General features: G+C 32.9%; 1 protein-coding gene across 1 annotated transcript in view; it reads right to left on the bottom strand.

Moving 5' to 3' along the window:
- Positions 1-14,945, bottom strand: part of LOC108772851 (uncharacterized) — a 28,105-nt gene extending 13,160 nt beyond the window's left edge. The window contains exons 1-3 of the mRNA XM_018538489.1: positions 14,864-14,945; positions 12,892-13,184; positions 5,691-5,828 (exon numbers count right to left, since the gene is read on the bottom strand). Coding sequence (XP_018393991.1) covers positions 5,691-5,828; positions 12,892-13,184; positions 14,864-14,945 — 513 coding nt within the window. The remainder of the gene's footprint in view (positions 1-5,690; positions 5,829-12,891; positions 13,185-14,863) is intronic.
- Between the last annotated feature and the right edge of the window lie 893 nt (positions 14,946-15,838).

Genomic DNA, 15,838 nt, shown 5'->3' with positions numbered 1-15,838 from the left:
TACGAAAATCAATAATTTAAAATGAAGACAGTTAATTAAAACTAACGGAAAAAAAGGAAAAAACAAATAATAATCTCATAAATTAGACAAATCCGGAAAAAATTTTTAAGGATGTATAAATGCTTAAATTTTTTTAAAAATTAAGTAAAGAAAGAACCTACGTTGTAATTTTAGGGGGATTAACAAACCAGTTTGGTCTTTTCCAGATTTGTTTGTGTATCTCCAATAATTCTGAATCGCGCGCGTAGCGCGCGTAGGAAAAGGCTAGTCATAAGAAAAAGCGACTACAACACTGAGTAAAACTTCTGGTAGAAAATGAACAAGCCAGAAGATTCTGATCACATCAATCATCATCAATATAGTCGGATTCTTTTCTCACCAGTAGACCACACTAAATATTACATCGCGTTGAAAAAGAATCAGAGTGTGTGCTAACAAATTTTTATTCTTTTAATTTATTATTAAAAATTTTTTTAAGATAAATAAAACATTTTTTAATTATAAATAATTGTGTGTGCTATAAAACCCTTAGAAACTAACTATTCGTTTTATATTACGACATTTTTTTTAATATAAGAAATGATTACTAACTACTTATTGTTAGATCATTACTGTGAGTAAATTGAAAGAAATATATAACAGTATCATCTCTTTCTCTTTTTTTGTGTCGCGGGAAATTGAACAATAAGAAGCGTGAGTCCGAGACATGACATCTTAATTTCGCATACAGTTCGTCAGAAATGATTTTCTTCGGGAAGTAATTCATAGCATGAAGCGTGCACTATGACATAAATAGTGCCTCAAAGTCGTCTAACTCTTTCACAGTGAGCGGAATTCATCTAAAGTTTGTTCCAAAAAACGTGCTTTCTCGCCGAGAATCGTTTAATAAAAGCAGCGAGTGAAATAAGCCCTCGCAGTTTTAACGATCATAGTTCGGAACCAGCTGCCGCGAAATTATGGAAAGTCAAACTATCCCGGGGACATAATTTCTCACACAAACAAGAGTCAACCTTTACGTTATGACCATAGAAAAGATTCATGGTTCAAACGAATGTCGTTGAGATACAATTCTCGAAATTTATCTTTCCTGACAAAGAGAAATGTTTAGATAAACCGCACGCTCTTCTAGCGAACGATACATTAAGATAAAAGTATTACAAAGATATACAATAGGTCAAACAAATTAAAGATCGATAAACGTAAGATAAACGCAAAATATATTATTAAAGTTTCTATTTTATAATAATGAAAAAAAGACAGATAAGTTTTGTTTATTAGCAATCAATAATTTCACAAAAATAAATAATCCTAATATATTTTATTAGTAATTGAGTAGATTATTAAAACTTCCTTCCAATTTTGCTGAAGAATTTTAATCTTTTAAAATAGTAAAAGGAATGTGCAATATTAAAAATCAGATAAAATATATTTAGTTTAAATTTTCTAAAACGTGCTATGTATGGAATTAATTATACGAGAGATCAGCAAGATTTATATTTATGTGTAGCCAAGAAATCAACAATCTTAATTAGTCATCGTAAATTGTACACTATAAACTTTCTACCATATTGACGTTCACTACTTCTATCTCCCTAAAGCAGTAAAGTCGTTAAATTAATATGGCAAACTCGTGTCACAACACGGATGATTATGAATACAGTGACGCGACGCGACGGGATGTGGTTGGATATGATTCCATTCGGCTGTATTATAATGACAGTAGTGGTCGTAAAATAAAATAATATGTTATCGACCTTCCAGGATCGAATACTATTCCCTTCGAAAGAGGACATCAGACATCAGCTAACGGCCACGGTGACCGGCGTGCGCTGCCTCGGCAATTTCAAAGTTAACGTACTGAATCCTACGGTCCTCGGCAAGAGAGATGCGCCTGGAATAACAACAGCCGCGTAGGGCCCCGCGGACACGCGTTGCGCATACGGAAAAGGCTCTCTGACTTATGGCCACGCTGATATCGTGCCGGGATTACAGCCGTACGAAAGATAAAAGCGAAGTTTTTCATACCTGGCGCGCTACACTTCGAAAAATCACGACTCCCCGATAACGCGTCTCAATGCCTTTTGTATCTCTAAAGGAAGGTGCAAAACTGAAGAAGATAAAGGAAGATAAACGAATCTAATTATATTCTCGTGTATTATACGAAAAGAATAAAAATATCTTATTCAAATTGAGGTAATAAAATATATCTTTCAGCAATAAATAAATATATGCATGAGTGAATTCGATTAAATGCACTCAGCGCGTACATTAAAGCCATTGTACGCAAATTGACATAAAAGTATGTGTTTAATACAAAAACGGATTAAACCGTGAAATTCTCAATACATTTTATTGTGCTGTTAAATAAAATCCGTATTTTATAATTCGAAATATTTGTATGTTACTTTTATATACATAGATTAAATCAGCGTCCAATCGATTCGCTAATAGACTATTCATTCGTCTTCCATATTAATTAATAACGATTGAAAATCTACAAATTAAGAAAAAATTATAATGTGAAGTATATGGTATGTGTAAAAATGTTCTGAAAAACTTTTTCAGAAAATTGTTTCACTTGAAAATAAAAATAAAAAGAAATAAAAAAGAAAACGGAAAATGTTGCATTCTGTATTTTCTAAATATACGCACGCGCGCTCTTTTTTGGTCAAACTTTTCAATTCATAGTATTTTTACATTGAAGAACTTTCACGGTAAAACTGCTGTAAAGCGGAGCTGTAGAGCACAGCCGTACGTGACGTTAAAAAGAGAAAACAAGGCTGAAAGCTGTAGCACGTGGCTTCCACAAAAGTAGGGAAAAATTTACTTATGCGGAATCCTCAAAGTTAGCAACACCCAGGGTTTCTGAGAGCGCTGGAAATAAGTTTACGAGCTACGTGAGCCTCTACGGCGCGATGGTGTACCTTCTGCGCGACACGACATGCTGCGAACATGTTCGGCGCTGATTAAGTGTCGTCTCGCACTATGATGTGTATTATGTAAAGTAGATTTAAGTAATTCGAAAGGCAACGAAAGTTGGCCATTCTGCACGCCTGAGCGTATCGAATTCGTCGGCTGCGAGCGAAATCGTAGAAAGGTAATCCCTTCAGTGCGCTCGCGCTCGCATGATATTTCGTATTGTAATACAGCGCAAGTTCTTTCTCACCTTCACCAAATTCAACAGCACTCTCCGTAACGATATTGTAAGAATAAAAAGAAACAATAGTTGGTAAAAATCGAGAAATCTTCAACAAATGAGCGAGAAAGCATTCGTACGGAAAGGTTTTGCTGAATATAAATATCTAAAATCTATAGCTAGATTTATAAAAATAATTTTATATGGATCATACAAATAATTGCGTAGGAAGTTTAACTAGTTGTTAGAATGTTAAAATTCTCTCTTTTTGCAATATTGTCATCAACGTTAAATTTTACATAATTATTTTGATGATGTTTATAATTAAATTTCGCTCGTTTTTTGCAATGCAAAGTATAAAGAAAAAAAAATGGTCTAAATCGAGCGATAATAAGATTTTTTAATTAATAAATTTCTAATTTACACAATATTACTAAAAGACGACATAAAATAAAAATATAAAAAATATATAAAAGTATAAAAATAATATCGAACGTTTCGGAACTCACAGGTCCTTCTAATATTGTAAACTAGAAATTTATTAATTAAAAAATCTTATTACCTCTCAATTTAGATCGTTTTTTCTTTATACTTAAATGTTTATGTTTAAAAATGTAACGAAAAATTTGATTTTATAGAACTATAGAACTTATGAGAAATTAAATGAAAAATTTATTTATTTTTTCGTGAAAATCAGGTCATTTCAGGGATGAAGTTGACTGAACAGTCACAAGATGAACGCAAAATACAGAAAGAGTATTTCTATTTTGTTATAGCATTGGTACACGCAGTGCACGCGAGTTGCATCATCATATGTTTCAGATCGCCTGAAGTATTCCATAAATGAATTTTAGAATCAATGAGACTGGCCAACGACTACCCGAGGGACAACAACTGCAGTTTACCTAGTGCGTAATCTTGTAAACAGAAGAGACCCATTTACAGCGTAAGTACCAAATGTACTATGGCTGTAATTTAAGATCATCTTGTTTTTGTAACGTGTATACAGGAATGTCATACTACATAGCAATGTCATCTCTCTTTCTCATGGTACATCGTTAACGCAAATCTCACCAGTGATGATCGTGCAGGATGTAATTTACTCTAGTAATACGATCACGGCAGTACGAAGATGTTATGTTCTTAATTAGCAACAAATCCAAACTTGGAAATATAAAATTAAAAAATTGACTTTAGATATAGAAAAAACTAAATTGCTGTTACGTTATATATATATATATATGTATACATATATAATATTAATAGAAAAATGTAACTTGTAAAAATAAGAGAGATATAAAAAGAACTATTTTTCTAATAAAATAAAATTAAATTACAAAATTAAATTAAATTAAATACAAATCTAAAAATAATGTTGTTAAACCATCAAAATAATTTTGTAAGAATCTCAAACATGATAAGTTACGCTGTAAAAATTTTTGATATATGAATAATCAGTTAGAACTTCCCACATAATTATTTTAATAATCCAACAAAATTATTTTCAGATTTGTATCTAACTAAAATTTTAGAACTTCAGCAAAATCATTCTTTATGTGCACTTTTTAAAAAAATTTGCACATTTCTTTTATATTCTTAATTTTATTAATTCTTAGTAAATATGAAATATTTACTAAGTCTTAACGTAAATAAGCCCAATGTAAATAGAGAAAATAGAAATATGTAGAAAAGTAAGAAAATAAATAGAATAATACATATTTAATAAAACCACAAGGAATAAAATATAGTAACATACAAGCCATAGATAGAACACATAAATCATCACGACAATAATAATAACACAAGTAATTCATATAAAAAAGAACATAAAATACATCTTTGAATTTCAATCCAACATCAATTTATACACCCTTCTCTTATGCCTAAGGTATCAGTAGATATAAAACCAGAAAAAAAAGAACTCCTAGAACGCGTGTTTCTGACGCCTACTGACGCTCGCGTGGGTGGCACGTGTATATAATGTTGCACACACGTGACGACCGATTAATCGAGGGATTTCGTAATAATGGTTAGACAATGGAACCTGTCCTCTCAAAGTAGGACGAAAACTTCCTCACTCCGGCTACCGTCAGAAAAACTTCAATTAACGATTCATTTAGATTACTAAACTTATATCTCTTCATATAGAATCTCGATTGAATAACTCTCTTAGGTGTATAAGGTAGAGTTCCACTACAATGCCTTACTGATGAGTCCAGTAGTGGAAGCTGAGACGAAACGCTATAATTACGTGATATTCTTCGGAATATATTAAATTAATTTAAAAAGATTTTTAACGTAATTTATTGGTTCACATTGCCCTGTTTCTCTATATTAGTTACTAAACCTATATTTACTCGAGGAACACATATCGCTTATACGTATACTTGAAATAACAAGAGAATGCAGATATGCAGAAATACGGAAAGGAAGAGAATGCACTAACAAGTGACCCAAGCATCTCGTTACGCTAGCCACTATTGTCCGGAAGAAAAGACGCGAAGAAATCAGCGCGGTTTATTCACCGTGAATTATCAAGGAAGATCGGACTTACCTCTTGAACCCAGGCCTGTTGCTTGATCGGCGCATCCGGCGCGATGGCGACTCTTCCGGCGGTCCTCTGTTTGTATTCGTGAAGAATAGGGATCTTAGAATTCTTGTCTCCCGATGACAGGATCAACTCGCGTTCTATCTGTAATCGGAAGAGACAGAGATTATTGTTTGCTTAAAGTAGTTGTCTTTCTAATTTTGCTGTCGATGTATCAAAAATTTGATTAAAATATACGGAACAAAAATTTTTGGTTAAAATATATACTGAGCGAAACTGTAATTTTGTGCGAATTAAATTGTTTAGTTGATAAAAACAAGTATTATTGTTATTTACAAAACAACAATGTATTTCGTATAGAAATAACTAAATATTTTGTTGAATAAACAAACTATTTAATTGTTGTTAAAAATTGTCTCAATTAAACAGTTTTGCTGACACTAAATTTTTTTCTAGTGTGACATTGCTCAGGTAATATTCACCAGATATATTTCGAATATTACGAATAAATTGCTTATTCATTCGTCGATAATTTACAAACAGCTAATTAATATAAACTAATTAACAGACTCAAAAGATTTAGCATAAATTATTGTAATTGGATAATACAGTATAATTATTAATCGCTTACTTGCTTCTTATTATGCTATATATTTCAAATATGCAATTTTTGTAAAATTACTCTCAATCAAAAAAGAGTATTAGTCAAACATATATATTAAAATAAATTACAAAATCGTATATTATTATTTACATCTTCTGAGTTTTTTTTACGCATAAATGAAACTACGCTGGTCTCACTTTTTAGCAAATCTTACTTTCAATTTTTATATCCTAATTTTTAATCTCGCAACTTGTGCAAATTGCTCTTCAGAGGATGATTGACGCGTTAAAGCAAATTAATCTGCTGATAAGCTTCTTTTCTTAGTAGCTCGCGCGCAACCGAGCGCGCCCTGAGAGGCGCGCTGTATGCACCTATTATAGGTAAACAGAGCAAAAACAGACGGATGATATGCAGACGGCCATCGTGCGCCGAGAGATTTTCCGTGCGGCTTTCTCGGTCGCGTCCACGCCAGGCGGAGCATCCGTGTCGAAGGCGAGTTCGCACGCACGCACGGCACGATGATACGTAAAGTGCGTGCACGGCCGCGCGGCGAGCGCGACGTGTGCGTTCGTTGCGTGCGCGTAATAACGCGCTGCAGAGTAGGTGTCACTGAACTAAACTGGCTGCAACATTGCCGGGCATCGCCGCAGCAACGCCGGGCATCGCGCTCGGAAGAAAGCAAGCGTGATGAAACGAGCTACTGCCGCGGAAAATAAATGCACGAGGATAGGTAAGCCCCGAGCATAATCACGCTTGCGGATACGTAACTACGTTCGCGTACGTGCAACTACGAGATTTACTTCCCTACGAGACTCTCGACTCTCGTTCGCTGATCGCGTCGGGAAACGCAAGACGATTCCTTTTAATGATCACGAGCTTGTCATACGAGATAAGCACAGTATTTGATTGTTAATCGTTCTCGCGATGTCCAGCCTTGGACGTGCGGTTACGAATTTGTGTGAGAAACCGAACACAGGAGCGCGAAAAAACATGAGCATTCGCAGGGAATTCCACGCTACGAATGTTAATACATTCATTTGCTTCGAACGTCACCGGTATCCATAAATATGTGATTCTCTGATAGTGTGATGTATCAATGTATTTTTATCATGTATGAATGTATAATAAAACGAATAAACATGATATATACGTTTGTATATGAATGTATCACAAAATACAACTCGACTGGTTTCACATAAATTATCTGTAATTATGTGATCTAAAAGATGAGATAACAATTCACCGTGATTAATGTTCACACAAATGAAAAATTTGCATTAATTTTAACATATTTCACGTATCCCAAATAATTCACTCAAGTTTTTGCATTAATTTAACACAAGATAAATATATTAAAAATTACACAAATATTATGTAAAAGATTTAACACAGAAGTCACATTTTAATACAATTTAAAAACAAATTATATGAAAACACATTTGTGTGATAATATTAACATTTATATATATTTAATGTTAAATTGCTTTTAAAAAAATTAATGTTTATTAAATTCACTATATTTCATTCATTTACCTTATAATTTACGTTTTAAATTATATTTATTTTATGTTTTACGTTTTACTATCTTTTTAATTATAAATTCTTGTTATTTTAAAAAATGTTGAGTTAATTTTAACGTAACGTTGAGTTAATTTAAATGCAAAACATTCAAATAACACAATCATATTATGTTAAATTAATACTCGTGTATGTGAAAAAATCAACACAAAAGTTTTAACAAAGACTGGTTTTAACAAAAATATAAATGTAGATATGTGAAAATAACTTATTTAATTCTCTAAATAATTTATAGATAAATCTGCTTGTTTAAATATACAGTTCATGTGTTGTTTGAAAAAGAAAATAGGTCATAGTTGACACAAGACTTAATTTGTGAATCAATATTAAAATAGTTTTTAATTGTACTAATAAATAAATAATAAAAACGTGCATTTGTGTTAAAGGGTTGGTAATTCCCGCATTTAACAATAAATATAACTAGATGTTTGGATCAAAAATGGAAATAAAGCGACAACATTTAACGTAAAACGCATAGCGGAAATACAGGACGAAAAGATTTATCGGGAAACTTGGGAAATATAATAGCGCAATGTAATTTTCTTCATACGATAACTCTTTTTTACTACATACTACATTTTTTGCTTAATCCAATTTCCAAGAAATAATTCAAATGATCGCGTATTTCTTTTTTTTTTTTCGGAAAAAACCTAGTAGTTACATCGGCATCAGGGTGGTCGATATGTGACGTCACTCATCGACAAGCGCACACGCACACACGCGTACACGCGGCGGTGTACTTATTGCGTCATAAAGCTTGATTATAAAAAAAGCTCGAGGTACGACGGTGTGATACGATGTTTTGCGGAAGAAATAAAGCGTGCTAATAGAGGAACGGCGTCACGAGAACGCGCGTAACGCGGTGCGTCGAGGCGTAAGCTCGCGAATAAAAATACCGATCGATTCGCGCCTTCCGGGGATAATAGGATATGATAGAACCCCGAACACAACTGCACCTGATATTAGATTCCCTTCTACAGCTCTTGTACCCGGCACTTAAGAGACATTGAATCTTTGATAGAGGTCATTTAAGTATGGTTCTTTAAGTGATAATAATCTCGAACGTGATCGCTATTGTTATTCGCTTGTGGACAGATATTAAGGAACCCTCAATCTTGTATCTTAAAGTTTCAATCAATATATACGTATATGTCTTGCATTCGAGATATTCTATAGTTAATTCGATAAAATTAAGTCAATTACAATACATTATCATAAATTAATCTAAAATGTCGACATTTTTATTCAAGACTTTGCAAATTAAAGTAAAAAAAAATTAAGGATTCTTTACAAAAATAAAAGCTTTACCTATTAGTTTATTAGATAGAATTCTCAGCATTAATTGAATTTTTGTTATAAAGCACAAAGCAACGATCCGAGCATGAGAATGTATAGCTACTCTTTCTCTGTCAAAAGAGAATTAATTCGCACAGAGTCCGCAAGCTTTTATACTACGCGATAATTAAAATGCTGTAGGAGAATTGATCACAACGTGACAATGTTTAACAAAAAAGGGCTAATTAACATTAATTCGCAATCAATAGATATCGTGATCGATAAGCGTGATAGGCCGTGTCGCTTTTAGAATTTTCCTCTTCGATCAAGCGAGCCCGTATGCGTACATGCATGCGTACGTATGACGTCACGCGAGCCAACGGTGCGTGCTGTGAAGAATTGGTGATAAAGGCGCTGGCTGAAATGACAAAGACCGAAGCTTGAAACGTTGGATTGGCCCGATTTATTCTCACCTGCGGTTGTGCCGATTCTTGCAGAGAAATGTGGTGTGTATCTAAACGGCTATCGCGAGTAAGGCCCCCTTACCCGACTTCCGGCGAACGGTACGCGCGTATGATGCCCCCTTTGTCTTGATGGAGAACCTCTGAGAACCTTCCCAAGAACAACGTAACTAGCGTACAACGAACTGTTACCGAAGATTTCTCCATGGACCGCGTGCTAATTCTTAATGCCGAACGCGGAAGATTAACTCGCGCCGTTTGTACCGCGTGATTACGCTCAGCTAATTAGTTGGAATTGACTAAGGTCAGACGACGAGAATCAAAAGATAAATCTTGATAGACAATGAAGAAAATTAGAAATTAAAAATGAATACAAACCTCAATGGAGAGATAATAACGCGATAATAATTGGCGGCCGAGATAAAACACGAGATAATGCAATCAAGTCAGAACTTAATTGCTTCCAGATTTATATTGATGGAAAAATGTGTGACTGAATTCGTTGAAACTAAAGTACAATGTGTAGATATTTCATCTCTTTACAAGTACAACTGTCTGTCAGCAAAAATTTCCCTTTGACGTTCCTCGTGGTGGAATTATAATTGAGCCCGGTTTGTCGTGTCCAAGAAATGTAGTATACTTCTAGAAAGCCTAACCGTTTATACCGAATAAAGCGTGACATCGTGAATTCTACTCATTCCTTCTCGTTGTACTTAATTCTGGTCTCTACAAGAAGGCATATCGAAATGCACGTGTGGAATCTCCTTATTCAGAAAGTCGCGTCCGTCGCATCATCTGCACAGCAGGTTGATAATTACAAGAAATTATTAGCGGGAAATCGCCTAACACTATCAAAGTTTCTACAATTAACGAGTGTTCGATCGAAAGCGCAAGCGACGGTAACTATAAATATAATATGTTCGAGAGAAAGAAAGTTTAACTTCACCGACGTGTATCAGGTGTCCTAGAACCTGTTACTTTCGTTTTAATAACGAATTTATTAATGAATCTCAAGTGATTTTCTCCTTAGAGAGCTTCAAAAGAAATAGTCATCTGCTATATTTCGTATATTCAACATATTCTGATATAATTAGATTCTAAATTAATTTTTTTTGGGAGAATTAAGATCTATTTAAGTATTGTAAAATATTTTTTATAAGATATTGTGTAATTTTTATATACTATATTTTATTATTGTACTAATTGCAATAACTCTATTATAAACCAATTATCATTCCATTATTTTTTTATAATTTTCTAAATAGTCTCTATTTTCATTAAAAAATTGACTTTTAAAATTTCTATACAAATAGAATTATTATAAACTTTGAAATCCTTTATTTTAAGTTTATACAATTCTTACAAACATGCGTATTTAAATTTAAAGACATCCATCAATATTTCTGATCAATATTTTTATCAACTTTGATTACATTTGAAATTAATATGCTTGGTGGTTTGTTATAATTTGAATACCACACAAATAGTAGTCGGAAGATCCGTAGAATGAAGAAGACGGAGTAGAACATTCTAATAGAATACTACCAATTTGTTTCGAACGACCAAAGACATGCGCTCTTTGGTCGTTCAAAACAAGTTTCTGGCGTTTGATTGAGATGTTTTGCCCCATCCTCCTTGTTTTTTTGGATCTTGCCTCTTCTACCTGCTATCTGTCACTAAAAAATTCTTTTTGTGATAAAGAATTCAGAGAGAGCTCTTTAAATGATATAATAAACTACTTGAATATTTCAGTATTTTGTCAATAAATCAAAGAAACTTTTAAAAACTGGTTTCTAGAGAGCTGGAAAAAATGGTAGAATGGTTTATATACTTCAGTAAAATGTGTTATTCATAAAGTAAAAAAATGAAAAAACTTTTGGGACGACTTCATGTAAATTACCACGATTCAGTACAGTAAATAATTGAAAATGATACTCTAAGAAATATTATATATCATTGTTATCGATATTATTTTTATGAAAAAATAGTACGTAAGTATCTCTTATATAAATAAATATAATTAACTGGAGAGTTATGAGAACAATAATGAAATTTTATCTCTATTTACCAGACGCGAAATTTAATTTATCAAAAGCAACATATATGATATTCTTCAAATAGACGCTTTAATTTTTCAACGCATAAAACAAGTGAACACGTCAGCCACGACGGTGTATTCGTTTTAATAAAAATTTTAGCAGGATTTAAAAAACCATCGAAAGCGAGTATAACAGAAAGAAAAAAAATTATTACAGAATGTAGATACACGACTAGAATATGAGAAGATGCATTCAGTAGAAGCACAAAATAAATGAATGTTGCGGGAAAGCAAAGATTTAGAACCACCACTGTCTGCATTATGCGTTGCGGCGTTGTTCTTTTTTTTTCGTCTCGTTCTTCATAGTATATACGAGGCGACATGGAACGAGCAAGGTGTCGTGTTCGCCCTCCTACAATAATTAGTGACCTGTTCGTTTAGCGAAGGTGCACTAGTTCCAGTAAGCTTCAAAACTGAGTAAGAATCTTTCTACGCAAAGAGAGATTTTAACCGGTTTCAATGATTTTTAACTTTTATTGTACATATAAATAGAATTAACATTTATATTTATTCTTTTATAAAATTATTTAAGCAATAACGTAAAATACACATTTCTTTTTATAATTTACAAAATTAAACTAACTAAAATTATCAATTTTAGTTAATTTTTAGTATCATTAAAAGCATTTTATGACTCAATTTCATAATCTTAATGGAACATTAATTTCTATATTGCATAATCATCTCGTTAAAAGGAAGAAAGATGATACATATCTATCGTAATTTGATCAATGTTTTATATTACAATGCTATATATTTATCAAAATAGAGAAAAATGATAACGTCAATAAATTGTATCTGTTTTGATATTTATCTCGATCGGAGTTTCATCTGCCTTTAGTTGTTTTATTTATATCGATAATGATCATCATCTTACATCTCCGTATCGATTATATTATCGAGTATATTCGAACGTCATACTTTTTAAATATTAATGTAAATTAATATACAATATATAAGATTTATATAATAAAAATATAATTTCATAATATGTTTTTACGAATGTATTTTGTTTTAATTATTGCATAGTAAAAATGAAAAAAGAGAAGAAAAGAGATAAATTAAATAATAAAAAGGCCTGACACCTAGTGATTACAATTTTCCGGAAAAACGGCGGAAATCACGGTAACGAAGTGATTGATAAGAATAATGGTGCTATATTTCACCGTTCACGTGCATTATCGCACTTACCGGGAACTTGCTGCTGTGAGTCTGCAAACTGGCCGCCTGTTGAGCCTGACCCGAACTCTGCTCCTCCCCGTACAAGGGTGGCATCCTGTATTCCGGTGCAAAGGGCTGCCCGGTTGCGCTTCGTACTTGCCCGTCCTCTGCGACGTTGGCCCTTTCCGGACCGGAAGTCGTTCGCAATGACGGCCGCTCGGCTACCGACTGCTCCCGGTATTCGTCCTGCTGAACGTCTTGATTCTTCTGATTATTCGACACCGGTTTCGGTGGTGGCACTGGTTTGTAAGGCCCCTCTTCATCTGTACAGACAGAAATACATAATCGCTCTTTTATAACGTTTTAACTTCGATATAAGATAACTTATTAATTTAAAATATTAAAAATGTCAAAAAGAAAAACGTTGAAAATCGAAAAAGAAGTTACGAATGCAAATGCCGTAGCGACTTGCATGATTATACATTACAATGTTAAAGTTACGTTTTAGTGAGATTTTTCATACAGCACAATTAGCATTACAAAACAAGAATGAGCAATAAAAAATATGAAATAAAAAAACAATTTTAATTTAAAAACGTAATGATAATGGGAAATCCAACTATTTTATAGTCAAACCACAATAAATAAATCACATAGTATAAAATATAATTATAAATATAATCATAAAAAACATCTTTCTAACGCGTATTGTGAATTTTTCATGTCATACTTTGACACAAAATTAAATCAACGAAGAAAAATTAAATCAACGAAGAAAATATGTACGTGCAGTGAATGCATATTTTTAAAAATATAAAATAAGTAGTAATATATTCATCGCTACGGCGCATCCTGGAGCTTGTGACATAAATGTGTTAAACAACTTATTCAAATGAAAGACGCCTAGAGAGAGAAAATTGCTATATCTATGTATTATACATAGTCTATCAAAAACTATTATATATTATATTAAAGATATTTTATACTCGTAGATAAAAATTTGTTTGTAAATGAAGAACATAAGTTACTTGCATTTAAAAAACCATGAACATTTCGTTCAGTAATATTTACGTAAGTCTATTATTCGTTCAGTACCATTTACGTAAACTTATCGTTCATTCGATAATAAGATACTAGTTAAAGTACATTTATTGTTAATTTAAGCCTATACGCTCGTTAATACATTTTTTCCTCACTCTTCCAATTTATTCCTCATTTTCAACATTTTACACACTAAAGTCTCATAATATTTTCAACGCAATTACAACAGAACGATTGTAACGATATTATAGTTATACATGTATGTGTACTGCGTTATTAATGTCATATTATATTCCTGCTACATCCTAACTACGTCCGCGTTAATTCCGCAGGAGGTGTGATATATTTCAGTGCAACTAGATCGCAATTAAGGTTTCCCTTGGAAATATGGAGACGTGCAAGTTACATTATGAATCTATATAGAAAGAATAATTTTATTAAAGTATTTAAAGATGTATATATAGAAGGATGTATCCAGTAAGTTTTTATATAAAAATATGTATGTATAAATATATAAATAATTACATACTAAGTGTGTCCATATGTATGTTTCTTTTTCTTTAATAATATTATATTTGGTACAAGCAAAATATAATAATAATAAAAAGATATAAAAAAAATTAAACGGATATTTTATTATTTTTTAAATTTGACTGTTTATGAAAAAACAACACAAAAATAATATTTTTTATGTTTTCTTATTGTTATTATTTTTTATTAATAACTAAAAAAATTAAGGACTCAATATTAAAAAATAACAATTGTGTGATATTAAAGGCATCTCCTAACCTAGCATTTCCTACATAACTATTCTGATACTCCAAAATATATGTAGTTATTTTTGGATCTGTATCTAGATAAATTTTTACCGAAGCAAAATCTTCCTTTCTACATAGGTAAGTATATTCTTAGAGAACATGAACCATCTAGCAGTGTGAGATCAACACGTGTCTATGTGTACCTTGGCTTTGATTCTGCCGCCTAAGACGATTCTCCTGCTTAACTTTACGGACGGTAGTGGCCATCGCGTGTTGGCTGACCATCTCTGACGAATACTTTCACAAATGTACTTTGAGTCCCCTGTTTTCACCCTCGATGGTCACCCTAGCGAACGAGTTATCGACAATGACAGACCCCGACTCTCTGTGTTCAACCCAATGCGTGTTGCTTCGGATAATGGGTATTTTTAGATGAAATCCTCCAACCCATAGTCGGAGCCGATCACTATAATCACCAATCTACGATTTAAGATTTAAACTGACGTATCATAAAAAATATACTGTCCTGATCATAAGAAAAGATGTTATACTGATGACGACTTAAGTATGAGGACCACCCAAGACGCGATTTCTTGTACAAATTGAAAGTCTTTTCGTCACACATCAGCAAATTCTTTGTCTTACACGAGAAGAAGTTCCGGCGATGACAGACTGCCAGCTGTCGTGACGAACATGCCGAGCACACTTTACAAAATTACAAAGTTCATTAGTTCTCCTTCATTAAGACGTTGCAGCGGTTTATCCCAAATTAGTTTCGCTAATTTCTTTGCACGATGACCGCTTTACTTGTTAAGGTACACTAATTTATATTTATGGTCCCGCCTTTTTTGTAATTGATGCACGAGACAATGATTTCACTTTAATTAAGGAAACACAGGATGATAACACAATGAATTGAAATGTATGCTAGTTTGTTAACGCAACTTTGGGAGGAATTGGGTTAATTAACATTCTTCTACGCGACGGACTTCCGTTTCACAGACAACCTTTTGTCTCACCCACAAAAATTACATGGATTTTTTTCTCTCAAAGGCCGTCATCATCTTGTCACTTTCACGCGAAAATGCTTATTGTTCAACGCAGCGAAAACTCCTCTATTTTTCATGTGGTTGCGCACGAAAAGAGAACGCATTTGAAGTCGGCTTATGGAATAACTT

This window comes from Cyphomyrmex costatus, unplaced genomic scaffold (assembly GCF_001594065.2).
Source record: "Cyphomyrmex costatus isolate MS0001 unplaced genomic scaffold, Ccosl1.0 scaffold193, whole genome shotgun sequence".
Lineage (NCBI taxonomy): Eukaryota > Metazoa > Arthropoda > Insecta > Hymenoptera > Formicidae > Cyphomyrmex > Cyphomyrmex costatus.
Note: the sequence above shows the minus strand (reverse complement) of the source record. Positions and strands in the feature narration are given on the sequence as shown.